General features: G+C 45.0%; 3 protein-coding genes across 4 annotated transcripts in view; all 3 read right to left on the reverse strand.

Annotated features, from left to right (window-relative positions):
• Positions 1 to 15,468, reverse strand: part of LOC309327488 (olfactory receptor 14A16-like) — a 287,993-nt gene extending 272,525 nt beyond the window's left edge. The window contains exon 1 of one of the 2 annotated variants that reach the window (XM_081836789.1): positions 15,437 to 15,468. The gene's annotated coding sequence lies outside the window, so the exon portion shown is untranslated. The remainder of the gene's footprint in view (positions 1 to 15,436) is intronic. The other variant, XM_081836791.1, reaches the window with a different exon arrangement.
• Positions 792 to 12,497, reverse strand: LOC309327547 (olfactory receptor 5V1-like; the record flags this gene model as incomplete). The annotated part of the gene is made up of 3 exons (XM_081836846.1): positions 792 to 1,264; positions 7,739 to 7,968; positions 12,259 to 12,497. 3 exons carry the CDS (start codon positions 12,495 to 12,497, stop codon positions 792 to 794), a joined length of 942 nt encoding a protein of 313 aa, XP_081692972.1.
• A 739-nt stretch (positions 15,469 to 16,207) lies between the features above and the next one.
• LOC309326997 (olfactory receptor 6N1-like) lies at positions 16,208 to 17,140 on the reverse strand (the record flags this gene model as incomplete). Its single annotated transcript, XM_081836029.1, has 1 exon — positions 16,208 to 17,140. One exon carries the CDS (start codon positions 17,138 to 17,140, stop codon positions 16,208 to 16,210), a length of 933 nt encoding a protein of 310 aa, XP_081692155.1.
• Positions 17,141 to 17,408: the final 268 nt, after the last annotated feature.

Below are 17,408 nucleotides of genomic sequence, written 5' to 3' on the forward strand. Positions count from 1 at the left end.
TTCCAGAGGACAGAAGTACCTAATACAGAGCTTAATATGCATGTATCTGACACTTAGTTTTAATGCATCAAGCCTTAATTAAATTCTAGCACTAGCTTGATCCAGAGATTATATTGGTCTTGCACCCACAAACTCGTAACAATACACAGTGTCAGAGAAGAAGCATCATGAAATTAGATGAAAGATACCATAGTGGAGGATTAGCAAGCTGAGTAGAAAACAGACTGAAGAGGATGTGTTGCTGAAGAAAAAAGAGTCAATTGATGGAAGCAACATTGTCAGAGAAAAGAGACTTAGAGAAACAGGCATTGATGAGTCTGTGTTGAGGAAAGGCACAGAATGAAGGTAGCCAAGTTGTGGACTTTGGTATGTTGTTGAACTGCAACTCTCATCAGCCCAGACCATGTTATGTAGGGGTTATAGGCATAGGAGTTCAAGAAAATCTGCAGGACACCATGTTGGCATATATAATAAAGAACAATGGCTGCTTATTAGAAGAGCTGGCACGGGAATGAGGTGGGGAGTAAATCTGAATATGACATATTGATGAATATTGAACTAAGCTCTGAATTTTGTGGTTGCAGTTTACAACTGTAATGACATAAAACATCCTTTCACTATAATGTTTAATTAGCATACCCAAATACAATGAAATATATCAAGCTAGTGTCGTGTTCATACTAATAAACTACAGCTGCAGTCTTATACTCACTTGTCTGAGACTAATCCGCCATTTAACTAATGGGACTTGCTTCTGAAACAAACTGAATAGGATTGTAGTATTAAAACATTTACTTTTCCCCAAATATTCTCCCAAGAGCTGTCTTCACTTCCTTATTTTTCAAGCTATAGATAATTGGGTTCAACATGGGGGTCAAAATGCTATACTGAATAGAGAACAGCTCATCAATTGTCATGGAAGACATGCTGCTGGGTTTCATGTACTGGGATATTCCTGTCATATACAATAAGCCAACCACAATGAAGTGGGAACTGCAGGTAGAGAAGGCTTTGCTCCTTCCCTCTGGGGAGCGGATATTCAGGATGGTGGAGATGATTTGGAAATAGGAGACAAAGGTTGGCAAGAAGGAACCAAGTCCAAAAATCACAACAGAAGATAGAAGAATCATATTATTGAGGAAGGTGTCAGAACAGGAGATTTTCAAAAGAGGTGGCAGCTCACAGCTGAAGTGGCTGATTTTGTGAATGCCACAGAACTGCAAACTTAATGTGGGCACAGTGTTTATTATTGCAAAAAGGAAGCCCATTGTCAGGGTTTTAGGGAGAGAGGAGACAGAGAGCGAGGGCGAGGAGGAAGAGGACGACAACGAGCCGAGGTTGTCCCAAAGTCCGTCTAGCGAATCAGAGGATTCCCAGAAGGGAGCCCCCCTGGTCAGGCCAAGGGGCAATAGAGAGGGAATCAGTCAGAGAGAGGGGAACGAAGAGGGAATCCCCAGTGGGAGTGGCAAAGCGGGACCAGCTCCCCCGTCGGAACGGAGTAGAGGGGGGGGAGTTGCCAGTGTGTCAGAAAGAGCAGGACAGGAAGGAGGAAGGGGGAGGAGTTCGGAGCAAGACGTCCTGCCTGAAAGGGAGGAGTGTAGTACCGAGAGCAGCGTAACTGTAGAAAGGAAGGTCAGAGGCAACGTACGCGCGCCAAGTTCAAATATAGAGGCGCGCGGAAATGAGGAGAGCTCTGAGGAGGAGCCTGGTGCCAAAGCACGAAGGAGGGGGGAGCAGGCGGGAGAAGACTCAGCCTCTGGGGAGTCCCGGAAAGAGGGAAGACAGGGGGGCAGGAAGACCCTGCGGAAAAGGAAAGAGAGGAAAAGGTGGAGCAGTACAAGCCTCTTAAATTGGTGCAGGGGAGGGACGGACTCAGAGGGGACTTCTAACATCTAAGGGTAACAGATGCGGAGCCACGGAGTTTGGATGTAATGACGACAATGATCTTCAATAAAACCTTTTGTATATAGCTTGGACTGGACTTTGGTCTCTTGTGAGCTGGGACCCAGGGTGGCTCTGACAGAAAGTCCCCTCCAAAGAACGCAAAATTTTTTTTTTGCAAAGCTCACGAACGGTGACAGCCATGACTGCGGAGGAGCAGTTGACAGCGCTGCGAACTACAGTTTCCGAACTCACTGCTGCAGTCCTTGCGTCTCAGAAGAAGCATGACGAAATGGAGAAGCGCTGCCAGGACCTGCAAACAAGGTGGGAACGTGCAAGCAGGGAAGGGTTCCCAGGGTCCAGATCAGAGGGGATTGGACTTGGACGGAGGGGGGGCAGCCTAGTCACCCACTTCGATGGGAACCTGAAGCACTACCCCAGTTTCAGAGCAGACGTTTTGTATGCATTGCACTTGCTTCGTCATGACTTTAAAGATGAGGAGGAGAAAGTGGGGTTTATTGTTTCTCACTTGCATGGGCCGGCCAGAGACTGGTTGCGCAATTTGTGGCGTGAAGATGGCCCTGCCCGCCGCGATGCAGATGAATTCATTAAAGCGATGGATGCCTGCTTCCAGTCTACTGTAGATGTGGATCTTGCACGCAGGGAAATTTTTGGATTGCGGCAAGGCAAAGCCACTGTGCGTCAGTACCATTCTAGATTTTTTGCTTTACTGACTGCGCTAAGCTGGGAGAAGGATTGTGCACCTGTGAGGGATTTGTTCTGGGAGGGGCTCAGCGGTCCCATTAAGGATGAACTTGCCAGGGGAGACAGACCCCAGACCCTGGAGGAGCTTGTGCAGAGGGCTTTGGCGATTGGGATACGGCACGAGGGACGTCCTTGGCACACTGAGGAAGAACGTCAGGTGCGTCCACCAGCGAGGACGTCTTCTTTCATCCCCAGGGAGTTCAGTCAGTCACATCCTTCGCCACTGGGAAGGCAGGGGGAGGAGCCCATGGAACTTGGTGGTGCTAAGGCTCAAGCAACAGCCAGAGCCCCAGCTTCCGGTGCAGTGAAGGCAAAGCCTCCTAGAGGGACCAGGAAGTGTTACATTTGCGACAGTGCACAGCACATGGCGAAAGAGTGTCCCCAGAGGCTGCAGAAACACACTGCAGCTTTAGCAACTGTTGCAGCAGAAATGATGCAAGCAGAGCAACCTCAGGGAAACGACAGTGCCTGGCTGGAAGCAGAGCTGCTGGGGCTCAGCCAGGCGAATCTGTAGAGCAGTCCCCAGCGCTTTTGCAACGCACAGACCCTTTACCACCCAAGCCAGCGGTGCAGCTCACTGCAACACTTCAGTTGCCGAATGGAACCACCCTGGAAGTCCCCATCACGATTGATTCTGGGAGCAACGCAGATTTTGTGGGGACGCACTTTGTCAAGCAGCATCGCATAGCGCTTCTGCCAGCGACAACACCTCTGAACGTAGTCACGGTGGATGGCAGGAAATTGCTAGGAGGACAAGTTGTGCAACAGACGCCTCCCATGGTGATGAGGATTGGAAATCATCGAGAAGTCATCAGCTTCAATGTCACCCGCCTTTCAGACACGCCTATAGTATTAGGCATGAGTTGGCTGGAGAGACACAGTCCTGCTGTAGCGTGGTACCAACGGCAGATCACCTTTTGCTCATCGTACTGTGCTCAACATTGCATCCAGTCCAGCCAGGAGGAGGGAGCTGAGCAGCAGTTGCAACTTGGCATGGTGCAGGCAGTACCCCGCAAGTACGAGGGGTTCCTGGAGGTTTTCTGCGAGAAGGAAGCTGACCAGTTGCCGCCCCACAGGCCTTATGATTGTGCCATCGACCTGGTGCCAGGGGCGCAGTTGCCGACTGCAAAGCTGTATTCCATGTCTGAGGACGAGATGCAAGAACTCAGGGAGTTCATAGAGCACAATTTGAAGCGCGGATTCATCCGAGAATCGAAAGCGGTGGGGGGCAGTCCTGTTTTCTTTGTAAAGAAGAAAGACACGCCCCAGAAAAGACTCATTGTGGACTATCGATTCATAAACAGTAAGACCAAACCCAAGGCCTTCCCCATGCCCAAGATAGATGATCTCCTGGCAACCGTAAGGAAGGGGAAGATCTTCACCAAATTGGATCTGCGTGGAGCGTATAACCTCATACGCATCCGGGAGGGCGATGAGTGGAAGACGGCCATGTTCACGCCTCTGGGCACGTACGAATACAGAGTTATGCCATTTGGTCTCCAAAATGGATCTCACGTCTTCCAAGCATTTATGCATCACGTGCTAGCGGGACTTCTCTACAAGAAATGCGTGTGTTTCCTCGACGACATCCTGATCTTTTCGGAAACGGAGGAGGCCCATGAGAAGGACGTAAAGGAAGTCCTGCAGAGACTACGGGAGAACAAGCTCTACGCCAAGTTAGAGAAGTGCCAGTTTGATGTGACGGACGTGGATTTCCTAGGCTACAAGCTGTCCGACAAGGGGCTGGCCATGGACAGCGCCAAGGTCCGCGCGGTGTTGGACTGGAAGAGCCCTCGCAATCGGAAGGAAGTCCAAAGATTCATCGGCTTCGCCAACTTCTACCGCAAATTCATCAGAGGTTTTGCAAAGGAGACGGCAGCGATCACGGACACTCTCAGTTCCAAGAAAAAGAGGTTCGTGTGGACGGAACAGGCGGAGCGCTCTTTTCAGAAGCTTAAAAGCCTTTTCGCCTCCGAGGAGCAGCTGCTGCACGTGAATCCAGGCAAGCCCATACGACTAGAGACCGACGCGTCAGACAGAGCGGTTGGAGCCGTACTCCTGCAAGAAGATCCACATGGAAACTGGAGACCCGGTGCCTTTTACTCCAGAAAGCTCAGCAAAGCGGAGCAAAACTACACCATATGGGACAGGGAGCTGTTAGCCATTCACGCAGCTTTCAAAGCGTGGCGACACTTCCTCATAGGAGCCAAGCACACAGTACAGGTCCGCACGGATCACAAGAACCTAGAGTATTGGCGCACGGCGAAGCTCCAAAGCCAGAGGCACATGCGCTGGGCGGAATTCTTCGCGGATTTCGACTTTCGGATAGAGTACGTCCCAGGAGATTCCAACGTTATAGCCGATGCGCTATCCAGGAAACCGCAATATCTCGATGAAGCGGCGCCTGTAGCAGCCAAGCACATTTTCGCACCGCAGGCGTGGTCGTGCGCTGCCGCCACAGTAGATCTGGACGCGGTGCGACGCGCGTTGCAAGTGGATCAGTTCGCACAGTCCAAGATGGAGGAATTGCGCAGAGGTGTGCAGAGTGGCGAAGAGTTCCAACTACGCGACGGGCTGCTAACTCGCAAAGGTGCCCTCTACGTGCCAAGCGACGAGCTTCGCGCAAAGGTTCTGCAGCAGTTGCACGACGCCCCCAGTGCGGGCCACTTCGGTAAGGAGAAGACAATAGAACTGGTGGCAAGAGACTTTTGGTGGCCCCGGATGCGTGGAGAGGTAGCGGATTACGTCGCCAGGTGTGACACTTGTCAGAGGTTCAAGCCAGTACACCAGAAGCCAGCGGGGCTGTTGGAACCGCTGGAAACGCCACAGCAACCGTGGGAGAGGGTAGCTCTGGACTTCGTTACTGACCTGCCCAGCTCCAGGGGGAAGACGGCGGTACTGGTGGTTGTGGACCTGTTCACCAAGATGGCGCACTTCATTCCATGCGCAAAGGTGGCGACGGCGGAACAGACTGCCAAACTCTTCATCGATCACGTGTTCAAGGTGCATGGGCTGCCGCAGTCCATCCTGTCCGACAGGGGGCGCCAGTTTGTTTCCAATTTTTGGCAGAAGCTTTTAGGTATCCTGAACGTCAAGATCAACCTCACGTCGGCGAGACACCCACAAACCAACGGCCAAGCTGAGAGGGTCAACGCGATCATGCAGCAGTACCTGAGATGTTACGCCAACCAGCGACCAGCAGTTTGGGTGGACTACCTGCCGATGGCAGAGTTTGCCTATAACAACACGAAGCACGCGTCCACGGGGGTGACGCCGTTTTTCGCGAACAATGGTCGTCACCCCAGAACCTTCCCGGGGTTCGTGGCACCGGGAGAGGGGGTGCCGCAAGGAGCCGACCAGTTTGCAGCGGAGCTGCAGGAGGTGCACGAAGAGTTGCGGAGACATTTAGAGCTGGCCAAGCAAGCATATAAGGTGCAGGCTGACAAAAACAGGAGAGAGGGAGAGGAGATCCAGGTGGGGGACTGGGTGTGGTTAGCGGCCCAAGCGATGCCAGCCAAGTCGTTGGCCAAGAAGAAGCTGGGGCACAGGCAGTTAGGGCCGTACCAGGTGGAGGCTAAAATCAACCCTGTAGCCTTTCGACTAGCCCTCCCCGAAGGTTCCAGAGTGCACCCGGTCTTTCATAGATCGGTGCTCACTCCCTACAAGGCACCGCACAGGTTTCAGGAGTCTGACACAGTCACGCAACAACACACTAAGTCACAGGAGAGGGAGAGGGCGCCTAGGGCCGAACCACTCAACGAGGTCACAGAGATCCTGGACTCGAGATGGGGGCAAGAGGGAGTAGAATATTTTCTAGTCAGAGAGGGTGCCCCAGTCAGTGCCAATGGTTGGGTGCCGGGCTACGCCTTAGACGAACCTCTTTTAAAAGACGAGTTCCATGCCCTTTTCCCTCATAGACCCATGCCAGCCGAGTACTTTGATGACTGGCTCTTTACGCCCACATGTTCAGGCAGCACTTTCCACGGCTTTTCTTCAGCTGAAGAAAGGTCGCCGGACTCCAACTCGCCCAGGGGATCGTGTTCGGGGGTGGACACAGAACCCTCTTATTGGTGGGACGAGCAACCAGAGGAGGACTGGCGCAGGAAATGGCTGACGGGACCTTGGCAGGCAGCACCGGACCAGGTACCAATGGAGGAGGGAGAAGAGAACACCTTGGGTCAAGAACCCGAATTCGAACACTCGTACAACGAACTGCAAACAGAGGAGATGGAGGTGCAGAATCTGTATCCTGCGTCCGCCTCCGAAGAGCGGCAGCTTCCACAACCTGCACCCGATGAGCGGAAGGGGGGAAGGGGGGGCTTCGAGGGGGGGATGGATGTCAGGGTTTTAGGGAGAGAGGAGACAGAGAGCGAGGGCGAGGAGGAAGAGGACGACAACGAGCCGAGGTTGTCCCAAAGTCCGTCTAGCGAATCAGAGGATTCCCAGAAGGGAGCCCCCCTGGTCAGGCCAAGGGGCAATAGAGAGGGAATCAGTCAGAGAGAGGGGAACGAAGAGGGAATCCCCAGTGGGAGTGGCAAAGCGGGACCAGCTCCCCCGTCGGAACGGAGTAGAGGGGGGGGAGTTGCCAGTGTGTCAGAAAGAGCAGGACAGGAAGGAGGAAGGGGGAGGAGTTCGGAGCAAGACGTCCTGCCTGAAAGGGAGGAGTGTAGTACCGAGAGCAGCGTAACTGTAGAAAGGAAGGTCAGAGGCAACGTACGCGCGCCAAGTTCAAATATAGAGGCGCGCGGAAATGAGGAGAGCTCTGAGGAGGAGCCTGGTGCCAAAGCACGAAGGAGGGGGGAGCAGGCGGGAGAAGACTCAGCCTCTGGGGAGTCCCGGAAAGAGGGAAGACAGGGGGGCAGGAAGACCCTGCGGAAAAGGAAAGAGAGGAAAAGGTGGAGCAGTACAAGCCTCTTAAATTGGTGCAGGGGAGGGACGGACTCAGAGGGGACTTCTAACATCTAAGGGTAACAGATGCGGAGCCACGGAGTTTGGATGTAATGACGACAATGATCTTCAATAAAACCTTTTGTATATAGCTTGGACTGGACTTTGGTCTCTTGTGAGCTGGGACCCAGGGTGGCTCTGACACCCATTATCCATGCCCCCATCACCAGGTAGGCACATAATGTTTTGTTCATGATCACTATATAGTGAAGTGGGTGACACACAGCAGTGTATCTATCATAAGCCATTGCTGAAAGAATAAAAACCTCTGTAACACTCAACAGGAGGCTGAAAAACATTTGTGTAAGACAACCAGTGAAGGAAATTGTCTTTTTCTTCATTAGCAAGTTCATTAACATCTTAGGGACAATGTCAGTTGAATAACAGATATCATTTTTTTTTTTTTTTATAAATATTTATTAAAGTTTTTAAATATAAATGCACAAATAATAAACAGTCTTACTTCTATCACAGACATAATTTCATCACTTCTTTGGACTTCCTCATGTCTCCCGCTCCCATTTACATCGTTAAAAGTTTTTTCCAAACAAATTATCAACTTGTTTACAATCTCATGTCCACTCATTCAAATATAATCTAGCACTTCTTCCAAAAAATTTTATATTTTCTTTAGTCTCACTTATCATCAAATTTCAAATCTAGTTTAGTGGTGGCCAGTTTTTTATAATCTAGCATCCTTCTTAGCATTCAACCAAATTACAATGTTTTTGTAGATACTTCTTGAATTTCTCCCAGTCTTCCTCCATCTTCTCTTCTCCCAGGTTACGGATTCTGCCTGTCATCTCGGCCAGTTGCATATAGTCCATCAGTTGCATCTGCCACTCTTCCAGTGTGGGTAGATCTTGAGTTTTCCAGTTTTTTGCGATGAGTATCCTTGCTGCCGTTGTTGCATACATAAAGAATGTTCGGTCCTTCTTTAACACCTTCTGGCCGACAATACCCAGAAGGAAGGCCTCTGGTTTCTTAGTGAAGGTATACTTAAATACCTTTTTCAGCTCATTATATATCATTTCCCAGAAGACCTTCACCTTAGGGCATGTCCACCAGAGGTGAAAGAATGTTCCTTCGTTTTCTTTACATTTCCAACATTTATTATCAGACGAATGGTATATTTTGGCAAGTTTAACTGGGGTCATGTACCATCTATATATCATTTTCATTACATTTTCCTTCATAGCATTACATGCGGTGAAGTTCAGCCCAGTGGTCCACAACCTTTCCCAGTCCTCAAACATAATGTTATGCCCAATGTCCTGTGCCCATTTTATCATAACCGATTTAACCATTTCGTCTTGTGTATTCCATTTTAACAGCAAGTTATACATTCTAGATAATACCTTAGTCTTTGGTTCTAACAATTCAGTTTCTAACTTCGATTTCTCCACCTGGAACCCTAACTTTTTATCATTTTTAAAAACTTCTTTAATCTGAGCATAATGTAACCAGTCTCGCACCTTATCCTTCATTTTCTCTAAACTCTGCAATTTCCAATTGTCTCCATCTTTTTCTAATATTTCCCAATATTTTGGCCATTTAGCCTCCATATTGGGTCTTTTTAGGGCCTTAGCCTCCAGAGGTGAGAGCCACCTTGGAGTTTTATTTTCCAGTAAGTCTTTGTATTTTGTCCAGACATTAAACACTGCTTTCCTGACAATATGGTTCTTAAAGGCCTTATTGATCTTAACTTTGTCATACCATAGGTATGCATGCCAACCAAAAGCATTGTTAAAACCTTCCAAGTCCAACACGTCAGTGTCTTCGAGAAGTAGCCAGTCTTTTAGCCAGCAAAAAGCTGCGGCTTCATAGTACAACTTTAAGTCTGGCAGGGCAAAGCCCCCTCTTTCTTTCGCATCTGTTAATATCTTAAACTTAATTCTGGGCTTTTTGCCCTGCCAGACAAATCTGGATATATCTTTCTGCCACTTCCGGAAGCACTCCGTTTTGTCCACGATCTGTAATGTTTGAAACAAAAACAACATTTTTGGCAATACATTCATCTTGATAGCAGCAATTCGGCCTAACAAAGAAAGCTTCAATTTTGTCCAACTATCCAAGTCTCTCTTAATTTCAGACCAACATTTTTCATAATTATCCTTAAATAGACTCAGGTTTTTTGCTGTTATGTTTACCCCTAGGTATTTTACTTTTTTAACCATAGTTAGTTCTGTTTCTCTCTGAAACCTTTCCGACTCTATATCTGTCAAATTTTTTCCCAACACTTTAGTTTTCTGTTTATTTAATTTAAATCCTGCCACCCGACCAAAATCCTGTATCAGTTGTAATACTCTTTTCGTACTAGATTCTGGCTCCTGCAGAGTCAAAACTAGGTCATCTGCAAAAGCTTTCAATTTGTATTGTTTCGCTCCGACCTGAATCCCTTCCACCAACCGGTCCCCTCTGATCAAGTTCAAGAGCACCTCCAGAACCGAAATAAATAACAAAGGGGAAATCGGGCAGCCTTGTCGTGTTCCTTTTTCAATTTTGAACTCTTCTGTGACCACATTGTTAACTATTAGTTTAGCCTTTTGTTCTGAATATATTGTGTCAATCCCATTCTCAAACCCCCGTCCCACTCCCATTTCATTCAAATTTCCCTTCATAAATTTCCAAGAAATATTGTCAAAGGCCTTCTCCGCGTCTATAAAAATTAACACTGCTTTTGTATTTATATCTGTTTGCAAAAGTTCCAAAACGTCAATAATGTTCCTAGTATTTGCAAACATATGTCTGCCTGGGAGAAAGCCTGCCTGGTCTTTATGAATTACTTCATTAAGAACTCTTTTAAATCTACTTGCCAAAATGTCTGCAAATATTTTGTAATCCACATTCAGAAGGGAGATGGGACGATAGTTTTTAAGTTGTGTCTTTTCAGCTTCAGATTTTGGTATCAATGTGATAAAAGCTTCCTTCCACGATTCCGGCGCCTTCTTCCCTTCCATAATTTCATTACAGACCTCCATCAATGGTTGGATCAGATAGTCTTTTAATGTCTTATAATACTTGGAGGTCAGACCGTCTGGCCCTGGAGATTTGCCCAATTGCATGTTCTGGATAGCTTGTTCAATCTCTTGCTGTGTTATTTTGTTGTTCAGGATTAATCTGTTTTTTTGTGACAACTTTGTTAGTCCATTTCTTTCCAAAAATTGTTTAATCTCAACCTCATCTTGCGGCCCTTGAGTGTATAATTTTTTTAAGTATCTCTGGAAGCACTTTCTAATTTCCATGGGGTTCTGGATATTTCTTCCTTCAATTTCTAGGTTTGTAACTGTATTTAGTTTCTGTCTCTTCTTCAACTGCCAGGCTAGCAGTTTCCCACATTTGTTTGCCGATTCAAAAGTTTTTTGTTTCATTAATTTAATCTTCCATTCTATTTCTTGGTTTATCAATTTGGAATATTGAGCTTGATACAGTTTAATTTCTCTCAGAATCGGCTGTGACTTCGGATTTGATCTTAATTTCTTCTCCAATTCTTTGATTTTCTGCAAAATCTTATCCTTCCTTTCATTTTGTGTTCTTTTCTTTACAGTGTTCTGTTGTATCAAGAACCCCCTCATCACAGCTTTGCTTGCGTCCCAGATAGTTCTTTTTTCCACCGTAGTGTTCATATTTATTTCAAAATAATCCTTTAGAGTTTTTTGGGCCTTCTTGACAATCTCCTGATCTCTAAAGAAGCTATCATTCATCTTCCATCTAAAGGAGCCGGTTGGCAAAAATGTCATATCCATCTTCAGCGCATTATGGTCGGAGCAGGTCTTTGGGCAGATTTCCACTTTTCTAACCTTGGGTGCCAGACCTCTAGATATCCATATTTGGTCGATTCTTGTCCAAGTCAGTTGGGCTTCAGAGAAGAATGTTCCCTCTCTTCCCAGGGGGTTCTTAGTTCTCCAAATGTCAATCCAGTCCATATTGTCAGCCATTTCAAAAAAGGTCTTTGGCAGTCTGCCGTCTTTTGTAACATTTTGATTTTGTGACTTATCCATGTTTGTCGATACGACCCCATTCATATCTCCCATCATAATGATGTTGTTGTAGTCCAGATAGTCCAGCATAATCTCATGCAACTTCTTGTAAAATTCCGATTTCCCGTCATTTGGTGCATAAATTCCTAATATCAAAATCTTTTCTCCTTGATGTTGTATCTCAATTCCTAATATTCTTCCATGTTCGTCTTTGAATAAGAATTTAGGTGACAGGCTCTCTTTTGCATATATCACCACTCCTCGCTTCTTTACTCTGTCCGAAGATATGAATTCTTGACCAAGTCTTTTGTTTATTAACACCTTTCTATGGAGCCTAGTCACATGTGTTTCTTGTAAGCAGATAATATCCAATTGTTCTTTTTTTAATATATGAAAAATTTTCCTCCTTTTTTCCGGGATGTTGCAGCCATTAATGTTCCAGCTCAAAAGTTGCAGAGACATCCTGAATAAATCTGGTTATTTTTCAAGGGGTGGTATCTTATTCAGAGGATCTTCAGGGTCCAAGGGTGCAGGTACCTCTGGTGTTTCAGGCCCTGGAAGTTGGTCAATTCCTTTGTGAAGGTCCTCTCCGTATACGTTCAGAAATTTATCTCTATCTTCCGATGTTCTGATTTTGATCTTCTTCCCTCTAAAAGTAAAAGATGGTCCTTGAAGAAATTCCCACCTGAAGATGATTGAATTCTTCCTTGAATAACAGATATCAACGAAGGACAAGTGAGACAGAAAATAATACATGGGTGTATAAAGGGAAGGTTCCTTCCTTATCACCAGAATGATTGTGACATTTCCTGACAGTGTTAATAGGTAAATGGTTGAAAACACCAAGAAGAAGAAGATATTCAGTTGGGGATTACTGGAAAGTCCCAAGAAAATAAACTCTGAACTTTCAGTTTGGTTTTCCATTTTTGTTTAGGAACCTATAAAACAAGAAAAAAAAAATGAAAGGAACAATTAAGCCCATTGTTAGCCTCCTTGATCATGCAACTCTGTAAATCTCTACTCAAAATTAATTTCAGTTCAGTTCACTGTGGCTGGTAAGTGGGTATGAAGTTGCAATCTTAATATATAAATTCTTTCATTGTACCCGATGTTCAGCAATCATACTTGAGATATTTCACCCTGAGAGATATTGATGCGAGGATCAATATTAGCATGGACTGAAAGCCTGATGAAATCTTGAATTCATGTGTAAATTAAAGGGTCAGTGTGACTTAATAATATAAAATACAAACTGATGAAATATATCAGTATATCTTTTAGAACACATACTCACACATTTTGCACTATTTCTTTTGAAACATGGTCAAAAGTTTAGTTATTATTCTTTTTTAAAAAACAAACATTTACTTAAATTTGAAACAAATCTATATCTATAATCATCTATATCAGGCTTCCTCAACCTCGGCTCTCCAGATGTTTTGAGACTACAATTCCCATCATCCCTGACCACTGGTCCTGCTAGCTAGGGATCATGGGAGTTGTAGGCCAAAAACATCTGGAAGGCTGAGGTTGAGGAAGTCTGATCTATAGCTATCTCGATCATTGTTATGTTGGGATTTGAAGGATTTCAATGTAATTCTGCAGTTCAAGTGCAGAGCACACAGAAAGGGTTTGATGCACACACAGAGTTTTGTGTCCTCAAAAAGCTCCTTCCCCATTACAAGCTTCAAGAAAATTTCTGCATGTTGTTCCATGACCCAGAGAAAAGAAAGGGATGGGCACAAAGTTCTTTCACACATACTTTTGGGTCATGGAGGGGGAACACACTCCTGCCTCTGCCACTAGTCAGATGAGTGAGGACCATTAGGATTCCTCTCGTCCAAGACGGATATCACCTGGCAGAATGCTGTTGCGGGGGATTGGGGGCAGAGCGCATGTGTAGTTTAATGGTAGATCATTTTCTTTGAATGCAGAAGGTCCCAAACTCACTCCCTGGTATTTCAGGATACAACTGGGATAGACCCCTGCCAAAAATTCTGGAGCGCTATTGGCAGTCAGTGTAGAAATACCAAAACAGATGGACCACCTGTTTGATTCAATATAAGGCTGCTTTTTGTGTTCCTTTGTACGTACTTTGCTCTTTGGTTTTATATTCATTTTTGTATCCTTACTTGTTGCTTGTAAGCTTCCTTTGAACGAATTTGTTGGAAACACAAAGTATAAATATTCAAAACAAACAAACAAACAAACAAACAGGCAAACATCAGTCTTAAATGATACATAAAAGTTGAGCTGCCCTACAAAAGAGATAAAAATAAAACTATGTTTTAGAAATAAGACGTTTATGAGGAGTATGAGTTATAGTATTGCAGTGGCTTTCAAGCTGTGTTCTGGGGAAATGTGGAGTTCCTTGAAAGCCTGTTGTGGTCCCCAAATGAAAAGGTTAATATAATCAAGTTTCTGAAACATAGGTCGGCCATCACAGTGACTTTCACCATTAACATGTTCAGCCAGTACCCTATGTGAATAAAGTGTGTGCCCTGAAATACCTCCAAAATCGTCTGTAATGTTCAAGGCAAATGCACTGACATTCTGCAGCAGAACTATCAATATGGAAACAATTAGACATTATCTATTAGATTCAATGCTTCTTGTAAATGAAGAGGAAAACTAAAGCAGTTCAAAAATGGGTCAGTGTGATCAGATGGTGTGCATAAATATGTGCATTTCTGAAAGACAGATGAACTTACCAGATATGTCGCAAGAAACAGAGCAAAATAAGATTTGTCCTGGAAGGAATGTAAAGTAGAGTGAGCAGAGAAGTCCTCCACTCAAGTGCCCTTTTGATAAAATAAAACAGATCCTCAATTCTTCCAAGCACAAATCTGTTGGCTAAATGTACTGTAAGCATATAATTATCAATTTTATATGAAGGCTATATTAATTCCCAAACCAAACAAATATTTATTCTGGTGGGATGACTATTCCCACCTTGGAGCTCATTGCAAATAATTACCACTGTCAGAACTACTTTTTGTTCCCCATGTTTTTAACAATGGGAGATGACCTAATGCAAATACTTGTAAGACACTGTCATATGAGGTGCATTCCCATGTCAGCCCAATATCACCTTTCTTCACCTTGAATCACAGTCATTTTATTGGTCAGCAATTTATTTGGAAAGCTGAGACATGTTCGAGCCTAGAATTAGGCAGAGTTCCCAGGCACAGATAAAATTGCTACTACCAGTGTACAAAGCTCAGGACAAATTTATCTAAATAATTGCCCCACCCTGTATATACGCAGCCGATCAGTGTGCTCTGCAGGAAGGAGCCTCCTGTAGATACATACCATCAGCAAATCCATTCCATATGAAATAGAAATTGGGCTTTCAGTGTTGTGGCACCCAGACTTTGCATCTTCCACCTGTTATATATTAGGCAAGTTCCATCTTCATTGCATTTTTGGCACCTGTTGAAGACCTTCATCTTCCAACAGACCATTCAAATGGATTTTTAAAATCCCAGACTATCTGTATTGACGCAAAAAAATCATATGCATATATTATAGATTTTTATTGTTAATTTACTCAATATGATTCATGAAAACTGATTCATAAAATTAAATATGTCAACTCAAAACAATATGCCACTGATTATCTGTGGATGAATGTTCTCATTTGCGCACCCACAGGAATAATAAAAACATATTGACACAGAATTTTAGTTTAAAGGTTAATGGGCATAATTTAGGCCACAACTTTATTGATTACAGAAATGTGAGTGGTATTGGCTTATGCATTAGCAATAACTATATCTGACTCCTGCCCGCCTTGCAGGAAATCTAGAAGGGTAAAGCACCAAAAGAGGGAGCTCCATCGATGGCGACTAACTGAAACTCACCACAGGGTTCTCGCTGGGTCCTGGCATGGCCCTAGCCCCCAATCAGACTTTGGACGAAACCCAACCCACGGATTCCTTTACTGGAATACCCTTGTACCTAGAGGGGCAGGTGATGGCTGCACATCCCCTCCCCCACATCTCACTAAGCCAATGCCTAACCATCAAACCTTACAAAGTTGTAACGATTGCTAAGAGGTAGGCAAAAACCAAATGGCCAGTGCCAATCTGCCAAATGGAAAAAAAGTCCTACCCTGCCCCTGTTCCAAAACAGAAGATCAACCAAAGTCCAGAGCAAGACCGAAGCAGACATCTAAAACATTAGGGTGGGTGGGCAGGTGTTCGGCGGCGTGAAGCCAGGTAAAGCCCCAGCAATGCACCGCCACCTTTTAAAGGTCCCCACAATCACGCTCCCACTCTCTGATTGGCCAATAGGCCATGGCATGATCGTGGGGCCACAGCGTCGTGCAGGCTCATCCCCCACCCCCTCCATGGATGGAGGGGGTGCCTTGGGCCCATGCACAATGCAGAGCCTCAGTTAGGAGGATCCGATTTCCTATTTTAGATCACACATCCCTCTCTAACTAGGCATGCAAGAAACATGATTACATTTAAATGACACTTTTCAAGCAGGAAACACACACAAACGCACAAACAGCTACACTCAGAAATACACTCAAGGAAGGTGCAAAGAAGGGTAATTCAGGGACTACCTTCAGTGTGAATTTCATAATCACTTCAAGCTATTTTAGAGCTATTTGTTTTTGGGTGGCTTTAGACTTTATTTATGAGGAAAGTTTTCTTCAAAGCTTCTTTCACATCCTTGTTCCTCAGGGTATATATCATTGGATTTAGCAAGGGTGTGATTACAGAGTAGAAAACAGCTACTATTTTGTTGGCATTAGATTTGTATTTTACTGCTGGGCGGACATACATGAAAATGAGTGTCGCAAAATAGATGGTGACTACAGAGAGGTGGGAGGCACAGGTGGAAAATGTCTTCCTCCGGGCAGCAGCAGAAGACATTTTCAGTATAGTGATTACAATTTGCACATAAGAACCTAGAGTGAACAAAAGAGTGGCCATTACAATAACACTGCTGAAGCCGTAGCCAATGACCTGAATAGAATAAGTGTCAGTACACGAAAGGCGAAATATCTGCCCAGCATCGCAGAAGAAGTGATTGATTTTGTTGGGGCTGCAGAAGGAAATTTTAGCTAACATGAAGGAAGGGAATGTAGGGCATATGAATCCCACAACCCAGCATATCACAGCCACATTTCTGCAAGTCCTAGGGTTCATGATGGTGGAGTATCGTAGAGGGTTGCAGATTGCAAGGTACCTGTCGTAAGCCATGGCTGTCAGAATAAACAGCTCAGTTGCAGCAAAGGCAAAGAAGAAGTAATATTGAGTGATACATCCTGGAATGGAAATTGTCCTCTTCTGAGCCAGTAAATTCTCCAACATCTTTGGCACTGTGACAGTGGTGTACCAGACTTCGACCATCGAGAGATTGCAGATGAAGAAATACATGGGGGTCTGTAGGCGTGAGTCCACGACCACAATGAGTATAATCAGCAAGTTCCCCATGAGAGATAAGATGTAGATGATTAAGAAGAGCACAAACAACACCATCTCAAGCTTGGGGGTGCTAGTGAAATGAAGAAAGACAAATTCTGTAACCACAGTTCGATTTTCTTTCTCCATTATATCAGAAAGCTACAGGGATATAAGCAATAAAAAGAAATGGAAATCACGATTTTTTAAAAAACAACAACAACGATGAAGAACCGTGTTTAAATTCTTTGTTATTCAAAAAAAACCAAATTAATAAATTCTTTATTCATCCTCTCAGCATTTTACCTATAAAAAAATAATTTGGCTCAGTGTAATATAACTCCCCTCCCCTCTTCCCCCTCCCCCTCTGTATTTCTTCCATTCATTTTAAAAGAAAAAGAAAAAAGAAACCTTGGAT

This window comes from Podarcis erhardii, assembly GCF_964252035.2.
Source record: "Podarcis erhardii genome assembly, chromosome: 13".
NCBI lineage: Eukaryota > Metazoa > Chordata > Lepidosauria > Squamata > Lacertidae > Podarcis > Podarcis erhardii.